At 34.6% G+C, this 12,191-nt stretch overlaps 1 protein-coding gene across 1 annotated transcript in view; it reads left to right on the top strand.

Annotated features, from left to right (window-relative positions):
• Positions 1-974: 974 nt before the first annotated feature.
• st14 (ST14 transmembrane serine protease matriptase) overlaps positions 975-12,191 on the top strand; it is a 60,984-nt gene continuing 49,767 nt past the window's right edge. Inside the window, exon 1 of the mRNA XM_083547868.1 lies at positions 975-1,311. Coding sequence (XP_083403994.1) covers positions 1,288-1,311 — 24 coding nt within the window. The 5' untranslated portion in view covers positions 975-1,287. The remainder of the gene's footprint in view (positions 1,312-12,191) is intronic.

The following is a 12,191-nucleotide window of genomic DNA, read 5'->3' as shown; positions in this document are numbered from 1 at the left end:
GGGGAAAATTAAATTTCTTTCTTTTCTTTTTAATGCACATAACATTGTTTACATTATCGAACAAAAAATTTCTCCTTAAAATTGAACAGAAATTAATTCTTTTTTGTTATTGATTAACATGAATGATTTGTAACTCCCTCTCAATTAAGAATAACTCACACATAGGAGTAGAATTTGCAAATGTGCATTAATATTAAATAATAAATATAAATAAATATAATAATTAAAGAAATTAATAAAAAAAATTATATATACATATATATATATTTTATATATATATATATATATATATATATATATATATATATATATATATATATATATATATATATATATATATATATATATTTATATATATATATATATTTTATATATAAAATATAATTATATTAAATATAATAATTTAAGAAATTAATAATTAAAAATAATAATTAAATAATAATAAAAAAATAAAAAAAAATGTATATATATATATATATATATATATATATATATATATATATATATATATATAAAATTTAATATAAAATTTAATATAATAATTAAAGAAATTAAAAAAAAATTATATATAAATATATATATATATATATATATATATATATATAATATTTAATATAAAAATTAAAGAAATTAATAGTTAAAAATAATTATATATTTATATATATATATATATATATATATATATATATATATATATATATATATATATATATATATATATATAATATAAAAACAATTATTATTATATTATTATTATTTTTAATTATTAATTTCTTAAATTATTATTATTTTTTCTATCTATTTATTTATTTAAAACATTTACATTTTTAGATGTTATATTTACTATCCAAAATGTAAAAGCTCTCTGCTACATATTTCAACATTTTGACTCTCAGGTCTACCTGGTCGTTTCACTTCCTGTATGATGACACAAGTGCCAAAAGCTGAACGAGTGTGTGAAAAGAGGGCGTGGTGAATACTATATAGTGTGTTAGTATGTTAGTGTGTGTTCACCTGTGATGGCTCTTGTATCGTCCCTCATCTGACTGCTCAGTGAAGGTGGAGATGTTTTACTGGAAAATCTAACAGCAAAAACAAGAATAAGAATATATTGTCCAAACCTGCGCCGTTTTGTTTGGTATAAGATTGGTACCGCTAAACACCTGGCTTCCAGTTGATGTTGTTTTTCCGGGAAGAGAAACATCTGGATTATTGGTGGAGGAATTAAACGCGAGGAGTTTAGTCTCATTTAGTTCCTGTTTTTTTCAGGAACAGGACGCGACCACCATGAGTACGGCAATGTATAATAATGTGAGTCCTTCCTATTTATTAACTTCCAGAAGAGATCAACCACACCTTTCCCTGCTGTGTTCTCGAAACGTGTGTGTGTGTGTGTGTGTGTGTGTCGTAAGGCAACAGGTCAGGCTGAGCTGAATAGGCATGAGTTACATTGAGGTGTCAGAAGGTGTATAATTTGAATTTTATTGTAATTTTAATTACTTTGTGCTCACCTGTGTTTAGATTGTTTGTTTAAAACTCCAAACATGCTGTGTCAATCTTATCAACATATTTATTTCTAGTGTGTGTGTGTGTGTGTGTGTGTGTGTGTGTATATATATATATATCTTCTTCTTCTTCTTCTTTCGGCTGCTCCCATTAGGGGTCGCCACAGCGGATCATCCGTCTCCATACCACCCTGTCCTCTACATCTGCCTCTTTCACACCAACTACCTGCATGTCTTCCCTCACCACATCCATGAACCTCCTCCTTGGCCTTCCTCTTTTCCTCCTACCTGGTGGCTCCATCTTCAGCATTTTTCTACCAATATAATTCGTGTCCCTTCTCTGCACATGTCCAAACCATCTCAATCTCGCCTCCCTCACCTTGTCACCAAAACATCCTACATGTGCTGTCCCTCTAATAAACTCATTTCTAATCTTGTCCATCCTCGTCACTCCCAACGAAAACCTCAACATCTTCAGCTCTGCTACCTCTAGCTCCACCTCCTGTCTTTTACTCAATGCCACTGTCTCTAATCCATACAACATCGCAGGTCTCACCACAGTCCTATAAACTTTCCCTTTCATTCTTGCAGATACCCTACTATCACAAATCACTCCTGTCACTCTTCTCCACCCACTCCACCCTGCCTGCACTCTTTTCTTTACTTCTCTAACACACTCTCCATTACTTTGCACTGTTGACCCCAGGTACCTGAACTCCTCCACCTTCTCCACCTCTTCTCCCTACAACCGCATTACTCCACTGCCCTCCCTCTCATTCACACACATGTACTCTGTCTTACTCCTACTGACTCTCATTCCCCTTCTCTCCAGCGCATATCTCCACCTCTCCAGGCTCTTTTCAATATATATATATATATATATACACACACACACAAATGGTGTTTTAAATTATGTAAATCATCAGGACACCAAAAAGAACTTTTGCTATATTTAACAATGGACGGTTTTAATTGCCGGATGTGTGCATTATTTCTCTGCTTGATTTAAAACTTGCATATAATATATATAAATAAATAAAAAATCTTTTGATAAATTATGGCCCAGTTTAGTTTTAATAATATTCTTGTGGGTTGTGTGTGAGATATATCTGATCAGATGCCGGATTTGGATATTGGCTCTAAAAAGGGCAAACTACACAATAAATAATAGTGTTCTATCTGTAGACTTTTCCTGAAAGCTTCTTAGGACCCAGTAGCAACTCTGTGTTGGTTGAGGTCCTATACTTACTTATATATCAATACTTACCATACCACTCCAAACCCCATGCAAAACCATCTGGACTGTGGCCAATTGGAAACAACTTACAATACCATGAAACAAGATGATGACCTAAAGCTCTGTAAGTGTTATGGAAAGAGCAAACATTTAGCTGGAGTGTTCTCGAACATGGAATGACCTGTCTAGTCACTGGAATTAAATTCTATATAAATTCAATTCTATTGATTTGCTCTGGGATGAACTGGATCACAAGGTCAGAAAGGAATATTCAACAAGTAAAGAACACCTTTGGAAAGTTTTATAGGAGGCCTGGTAAAATATTTCAAAAAATAAAATTTAACATGTACATTTATATATTTACTTGGTCAAACTAAATCCTTTTAAATTACCTGGTTTGTTGCATATAAAAATAGAACATGCATTTGTCTCTCTCAAACCATAAAAGTGTTTCCAAACTTTTGACAAGCAATGTGTTGTGTAGTATATATGCCCCATACTACTGCAAATCCATGGCTTTAAAGAGTGCATCGCTCTGTGCTTCATTTATAGTGTTGTCATGTCCTTGGCTTAAACACCTGAACACTAAAAGTAGGTGTCCACATACTTCTGGTCATACAATGTTAATTAGATTAGAGTGAAGGTCAAAGTATAGCTGTGATAAAACTAGGAGGAGATTCCAAGAGGGAAAGATGCTCTTTTTCTTAAAATTTGTGGTTTAAACTGTACAGTCACATGACTCTCAGATGAGTCTGCACACTTTTAGCTAGTTTTTTATTTATGGTTTTCCTGAGACTTTGAAAGAAAGGCAAATAAGTATGTTTTGATGCAAATTCTAAAGTATAAATGGTTAATAAAAAAAAGCTTAACAACTCTTTTGAACTGTTCTGGCTGACCTTTTACTCACTATGTTGAGCTTCTATTGAAAAGTCTGTGCTGTAAATATCCTTGAAAGTACATCTATGACCAAATCACTTTCTTGGAGTGATTTGGAGGTAGTTTGGGAATTATTGAATACATATTAATTGATAAAAAAAAATATATTAAAATGTAAGGAAGTGTTTCTGACAGATTTTAGGCCAGCAGAGAAAGCCTTGCTGGCCCTTGACAGCGTGCCACTGGTTAAAAGTAATGAAAACTTAAATATACAAGACATAGTGTGATGAAATTTATGATTTTGAAATGAATAATAAGAGACATAAAATGTATATAATTCATTGAATAAAATGCAACAGGATGTGCTTTTATGGGAAAATGATCACGATTGGTTGAGATGATCTGGCTTGAGGTGAAGTCGCTTCTTCACAATTACAGAACATTTCAAAATGTTCAATAACATTTTATTTGTAGCAGCTATAAACCCTTGAATCTTTTTTTTAAAGATCTGTTGATGTCAATAAGTTGAAAAATGCATGTTTGTTACTGCCGAATGAAAAAGAAAATAAAAAGAACGCGTCCCCTCTCACAGACTGGAAACTCAATTGTAAAAAAGTTAAATCGTTCCAGTTCAATCATTTAGACAGTTTATATTGACTGATGGACACCCACCTTTGTCCATATTAGGACGGCTAGCAAGCACAGAGCTGTTGAGCAATCATATTTGAGAATCTCTATCAGCATTGTGGTCTTAGTTGCAATGTAAAGTGATATTTGGGACACAAGCTTTTATGCAGCATAAAGGATTTTTAAAATATCAATAGCTGGAAGTGTAGACATGTTCAACCAGGTGTATACTTCCTCTTCCTGCTATATTTCAGACATGCTGTAGCTCACCTGTTGCTTATTAACAGGCAAATGAAACGGTAATATTTAACATAAGGGAAACTAAAAACCCGAGTCAGCATGTTGTGCAAGTCTGCACTGTGTCATTGTTTGGCGAAGTGTAAATAGGTGACACGCCTAGTGACACAATTAATGGAGTATTTACAGTGGTGGTTAAAACCCTTTTGAATTTTCTATATTTATTGCATAAATATGATAGAAATCATTCCCAGATTTCATACAAATCCTTAAAGTAGACAAACCGAAGCCAATCAAACAATTGAGACAAAATATATCAGTATTATGTTTGGTTATATATTTATTGGGAGAAATGATCCATTATCACATATCCGTGAATGGCAAATACATGTAAACGAATTTGTAGGACAAATTAGAGTCCATTTGTTTTTAATCAATGGTATGGCAAATGGGTGTCGTCCTCTACTTCTTCTTTCGGCTGCTCCCATTAGGGGTCACCACAACAGATCATCCGTCTCCACACTACTGTCCTCTATGTCTGCCTCTTTCAGATTAACCTCCTGCATGTTAAAGTTCAAGTTATTTCTATAGTGCTTTTACAATGGACATTGTCTCAAAGCAGCTTTACAGAACTAAAGCATGACTTTCCTTACCACATCCATAAACCTCCTCCTTGGTCTTCCTCTTTTCCTCCTTCCTGGCAACTCCATTCTCAGAATTCTCCTACCGATTTACCCCATGTCCCTCCTCTGCACATGTCCAAACCATCTCAATCTCGCCTCCCTCACCTTGTCTCCAAAACGTCCTACATGTGCTGTCCCTCTAATTAACTTGTTTCTAATCCTGTTCATCCTCCTCACTCCCAATGAAAATCTCAATTGGGTGTACGTTAATTTCTTAATTTATTTAAAGAACATTAATCTATTGAAGCATGATCCTCAAAACAGGTGCAGGATGTATCAAAGCATGAACAAAGAAGTTTCCTGAGGAGTTCATCAGGCTGGAAAAAAATGATTAAAAACATCTCTAAACAGTTTACACTCCAGAGATTTTCAAGCACCATTGTAAAAGCCAAGTTAGCAATAATGGAGGCAAAAAATTGTATATATATCGATGTGTTTATTTATTAACTGGTTATCATGAGTAAAGTCTCTAACCGAGACAGAAGACAGTGTATGTAATATGTGGGGTAACATGTTAATACTTCTGTTTTAGCTTCTGTCTGTTGGTGTGAGCAAGTGTGTATGTGTAAATAAGATATGCGCACTGTAGAGCCAGCTTTTCTAGTTTGTAGGGGAGAAAGCAAACTGTGGTTTTGCAAATTAACCAGTCAAATAGCTTAAGAGTGATGCAAGTGGACTGTAGAGAACAACAGAGGCAACGAGGTTCACTGGAATTTTGTAAGAATTAAGTCTGAAGAAATGTGTGTGTACAACAGTGGTGTGCCGTGCATTTAGTACCTGGGCCTTCAGTGAGGACTTACCCGACTTAATCCTCCTCTTAATACCACCACTATCACGTCGCAATTATAGAAACCATCAGTACGATACGAAAACGCAATGTAACAACGTGTGACACTACAGAGAGAGGAATTTCACATATGGAGGGTGAATACCATTTTACTAGCAGGAAACCCAGTTAAGACTCCAAACCTCTACACTACAACCCCAACTGTGCACCTAGAACATCTGGAGCAGTTCAGAATCCATATTTGTCTAATAACATGACAAAAACAAACATTTTGATAAAACTCAACCTTTGTGTACCTAAAAATGTACCTAAAAAAATACCTAAAATGGATTTTTAAGTATGTCCAAGAGCAAATCAATTTCTCTTCCTCCGTAGGCATAAAAAAACTAATTTAGATGTATTTATGTGTGCAGAGCTACACACGTGTTTTGCCAGTCGAACTTGGCTGTATTAGTTTCCCTCTGACCCACCAATTAGAGGACGGAAAAATGCTGACACTATTCTGGGCCCTGTGAGGAGAATATAAAATCAGATTGGTTAAAGAAACAGACTCACTGATAATATTCTCTATAGTAAAAACGCCAGCACTACTGACTGTGAAGGTCCTGGGCAGATTAGATTGACATGGCAGCACATAGAGGCTGAAATCTGATTGGACAAAAAATCATTCACATACACGTACTGGAAGCAGTGCAGCCAAGAGAAACGCTACGAAATGAAGAGAATAAACTGTTGGGAATAAATTAATACAATTTTATAGAACAAATATTAGAATTTAGGTTGTAAATGTTGGTCAATGCTCTGATAGTGTTTAGCCCAGCAGAGAAGGATTTGCTGGCCGGGACCGCCCACCATTGGTGTAGTTGCACTTGCAATTGTTTTTATTTGAATGAAGCTAACCAAATATCAGTTATTGTTGCAAGATTAATCCCAATATCTATGTAATATTGTAATATTGCTCAGCTGTCAGTTGGTCATGGACAAATTTGTTGATATCTTACCACAAAAAAAATAGAATAAATATGAAGCCACAATTTATTTCTGAAATACATACAATAATAATAATGCCATCACTGTTAATTTCATATTTAATAAAAGTCAGACTTTATAATTTTTTTTAAAGTACACTTTGAGTAGAACATCAAATGGACAAAATGATCCATGTTTATGTATAAATATTACTCACTTATACTTTCTCATCTAATAATCTTTTATTTTTTGGAGTTATTCAGATTTCTGGGACTCTGTGCTTTTCAAAATCAATGAGAGTGACAGGAAATGGGAGTCAAACACATGTCCTCTTTTAACAATGTTATGTCGTGCACAACATTTTAAAACACGCAATGCAAAACAGCCCCAAACAACCCCAACATGCCCTGACCTGCCCAACCCTATGCAATATTTTACCTGATGGTATGCAATCTCTGAATATGTTGCTTTAGCTAGTATTATATTATTCATTATTGAATTGTTAAACTAACATTATCTCCATATTCGCCATCATGTTGTCCCATCAGTGTAAAGTGCATGCTTTTATTTTTTTTAATTCACACAACATTTTATATTCAAACAGTCTGATCAAGTGTGACCACCTACAAGTAAAAGTTGAAGCTCTAAGAAATGCAGTGGGACGATCTAAACTGCAGCGATCAAAACAGTTGTAAAGCTTTTTTAAGAACCATTCATACTTTTGCATTTCTTTCTTGTGAAATAAGCACAAAAAACACACAATTTGTCTTCATTCCAAATCCAGAGGAAATCCGTAATGCACGGAAAAAATGCACCAAAAACCTGGGCTCGTTTTATGAGGTTAATATTGATGCTTTTTCTAGAGGTGATTTGTTGAATTGTGTTTATTGGGTTTCTTGCTTTAGTATGCATTAGTAATTAATAAGGCTGCTGCTATCAATTATTTCAGTTACAGAGTATTTCAATGATTATTCAATCAGTTAATTGAGTGATCGGATAAGATGTACGTTTGCTTTATTAAAGAGCAATACTAAAGATAGAAAATAAGAAAGGTCACTTAAAATGAAGGAGAAATTAGTTTTTCTTTTAAAAAAATTTTTACACTTTTATTGCTGAAATTGCATACAAGAGTATCGGTAAAAACTAAACCTATTTAGTGCATTGAATTGCCATATTACATCAAAATACAAATAATGTGTTCAAAAAGCCCCTCTGCAGTGGCGACGTAAAGCAGGATATAGGAAACTATTCGTTTAATGAAACTCATAATTATTCTCATTTATGTATTTATTGATAAAATCTCGCACGATATCGCGATGTGGTTTTCTTCTCTTCGAAAAAAGCTGCTTGAAATTTTTCACGATCTAAATTCGTGTATTTATCGGCAGTTTTTAAAACGCGCTCCACTACCTGCTCTACGCCGCCACTACGGAGGGAACGCACTGTATATAAATAAAAATCTATTTCAGATCACTTTAAAAATAATAACCGCACTGTATAATTTTTTCTTTGTTTTAGTTTGAAATGATCCCACACATTGGAAACTTTTCTGGCATTTACTTTGACCTGAATCTTCCCCTCGCCCCTCGCTGTTTTGTCTCCGTTCCTCCATTTTTCATTCTTCTATGTTACCTGTCCAGAGCGCTCCAGAGTTTAACGGGTGGTGGTGGTGCGTCAGTAATATTGGTCCGTGGGGAAACACAGTGCTTCGTGTTTATTTAAATGGACTAAATTTTTGTAATTAAATTACTCGAGTTACTCGAAGAATTGTTACACTCCTAGTATTTCAGCCAAGTCTCTCAGTAATATAGTCCCACTATTGCTTAGTGTCATGGAAAAAGAGGAAAATTTGTGTCCATCAACATGAATCAATAGATTAAAGTTCGTGACTATATCACAAAATGCTGTGAGACTGTTTTGAGTATTTAATGGCATATATTCTCATTGCATGAGATACGTGTTTGTGTATACATTTGATGGTTTCTATAGCCACGGAGAAAACCAGAACATGTAAAGGAATCCCCAAAAATGTATCACCAAAGTAAATACTAAAATAATTATGGAACTGAGAGACTTCATTAAACCATCTGCTGTAATCAAAAATCTGTAAAATGCTATAACATCTCATCATGCCCACCTTGAGCCGTGGAAATAGCCACCGATGCTGCCATGGCATTAAAAAACAGTAACCAATCAAACAGTCTATAGCTGTGGAGTCATTATGATGGTATAAAGAGGTGGATTAATTCAGGTAAGACTACACTGGATCTACTCTACACTATCTACTGTTTGTAATTCAATGATCTGGATCTGAAATATGTGTGGCATTTTAGCCTTTGCTTTTCTTCCTCCTTCTGCGTATTGCGCTTTTTTAGTCTGTGTGCCTTTTTAAGATGTGTATTTCTGTAATTGTTTTAGTCACAGATAATACACAATGACCAAGATCCAAAACTAATTAAAAAAAATAATTGATATAAATCACTGCTAAGGTTTTACTATAAACCTAAATAGCTGTTGTCATATCAAGCGTTAAGTGTATGAAAATATAACAAAATATAAACATTTTATTTAAACAGAGACGATAGATAGATATGGAGATTCACATTTCAAATTTTTAAAGATAATATTTTCCCTGTAAATATAATGACATTTCACAGATTAATAAAAATATAAGAAACAAATGGTGCATTTAGCCTTTTGGAGAATAGAATTATATAAAAATAATCTTTATATATTATTATATACAAAAGTCTAAATAATGAAATGAATGCTACAGGAAATCTCATTGAAGCCTTCTGCATAGCCAGAACATGCCTATATACATACTACATTCTTCAATCTGTTTTTTTTTCTCTATTTGTTTTGACTGCATGAGCTCCTTTATGGCACGGGGCAGTTTGCAATGCCGCAATGCTGTAACGTCTTTGACCGGACATACATAAACGAAGAACGGGAGCTGTGGTTTTGCTAGAAAGAAAATCACTATGCATTCGAACACAGGACCAACATTAGTGTCCATTTACACAATTTATGCTCCTGTTAATACGCCGCCTAAACGTGGGCAAGTGCCTGTCATTCATGATTCATAGTGCTCATCACACGCTGTGGTTCATTTAAATTAATTTAACTCGCAGTTTTAATTTCACGTCTAACGCCGTTTGAAGTAAGGACGAGGTTCAATCGGAATATGCATGCAGGAATTGGAGCAGTGTCTACCAGGCCAATGCTTTTACTGATTTATTTATTTAATCGTGAATCATGCTGTCGGTTAAAAATCGGATCAAATGCTGCTCGCTGTAGTGCTCCGGAAAGTTCTGAACTTGTAGGAGAAGCAGGACGTGACCTGAAGAGGAGCTGGCGGCATATGTGTATATTCCAGAAGGAGCATTAATCTCTCTTTGATCTCGGGTCTGTGTTTAGTTCTCGTTTCACATAGATTTTCATAGCTGTTTGTTTTGGTGAAAGTTCACATAATACATTACAAATGGAAATCACACCCTTAAACTCTCCATGAATAGGTTTAAGTATCTGTAGTCTTTATCAAACAATATTGGATATATGGATGTATTATAAATATAAAAATGTAACAATATATTAAATATGCATTATTGGGCATACCAAAAAGAGTGCAAAATAACATTTTCGAACAGATTCTATGCCACTAATACACCCAGTTCTCAGACTTTTATGTTAAATGTTTTTAAAACCCAAGAACTGTTTATTTCACACACGCGTATTTGGCATGTTTGTATGAAACTTCTCAAGCTTTTAAGGAAAATTTCAGTTCCATAAATATGTTGCTTTTTATAAAAAATTTTTTTATAAAAACATTGCCATTTTCAAAGCTTATTTAAAGTTTTAAATCTAGTACTCTACAGTAAGCATTTTTTTAGATGCCCAGTTTCTATAGCTTTACATTTTTGCTCTTAACAAGCAGAAAGAGAACCCTTCTACCTCAGGGTTGCCTTATGCTTTTCAGTTTGCTATGGTTGTATGGAGTAGTTGACTGAGGAACTGTAACTTCCTGTCTGCAAATCAGTTCTTTTCTGATGTCTGTAATCAACAAGGTGTTTGCATTTAAAATACTGCTTTTCTAAGGATGTTTCTGTATCATTTTATGTAGATGCGTGCGTGTGTGCACGCGTGTGTGCGCACACACCCACACGCGCGTGCACACACGCACGCGCGTGTGTGTGCGTGTGTGTGTGTGTGTGTGTGCGCACGCGTGTGTGCACTTGTGTGTATGCGCGCGTGTGTGTGGCATGAGAACTACCATACCAAAACTCCCCATTTTTATATTGTTATGAACATCGGTACAAATGTTCTTATTAAAAGTGGTTAAGGAGTATATAAACATTCGGCATGAATTCAGGAAAAGGGTGAAATTTAAACGTTGGGTATTTTAGATTTGGGGTTTTATATTTGCTTGGCTAACACTTGCTTTAAGTGCTAAACGAGGAAGACTATAATTCAGGCAACCTGAGCATACTAAGTATATTGCCTCCAGGACCTAACAGTGCTCGGTCTATTCTCGGAGTTCAACTTTTCACCCTCTATCACATACGGCAAACTCAGTATTTTTACCACAGGGCCACACAAAGTTTATTCATCTCATGGATATATAGACACTTCTCTTCTTCACTAATAATATCTATAGAGGAGACTGCATCATGTTTTTAAGTGCATGAAACTTGCTTTGCAGCGTTTGTCCCAAGTTTGTATGAGGAAAAGACAAGACATGACTATAATGTGCAAGATTTCTATTTTATTTTCTAGATCTGCTATTTTATAGATTATATATATATATATACACTATATTGCCAAACGTATTGGGTCACCTGACCTAACCTTTTTATATGGTTCTTTTCAAAACTGTTACCACAAAGCTGGAGTCACTCAATTGTATAGGACGTCTTGTATTTAAGATGGAAACCCAAACCTGTTCCAGCATTGCAATGCCTCTGTGCACAAAGTGAGTTCCTTGAAGACATGGTTTATATGCTTTTGGAGAGAACGAAGATATATCCAAACTCATCCCTAGTGAACACCTTTAGGATGAATTGGATTGCTGACTGCACCCCAGGCCTCCTCACCTTCATCAGTACCTGCCTTTCGTAATACCTTTTGTGGTTGATAAACACATTCATAAGTACACTCTAGAATCTAGTGGAACATCTTCCCAGAAGATTGGAGGTAATTAGAAGAGCAAATTGGGAATAAATGTGGAATGCAATGCTCAAAAATCACATACCATATTTATGACCAGGTGA

The sequence above is a fragment of the Silurus aristotelis genome, assembly GCF_946808225.1.
Source record: "Silurus aristotelis genome assembly, chromosome: 8".
Lineage (NCBI taxonomy): Eukaryota > Metazoa > Chordata > Actinopteri > Siluriformes > Siluridae > Silurus > Silurus aristotelis.
Note: the sequence above shows the minus strand (reverse complement) of the source record. Positions and strands in the feature narration are given on the sequence as shown.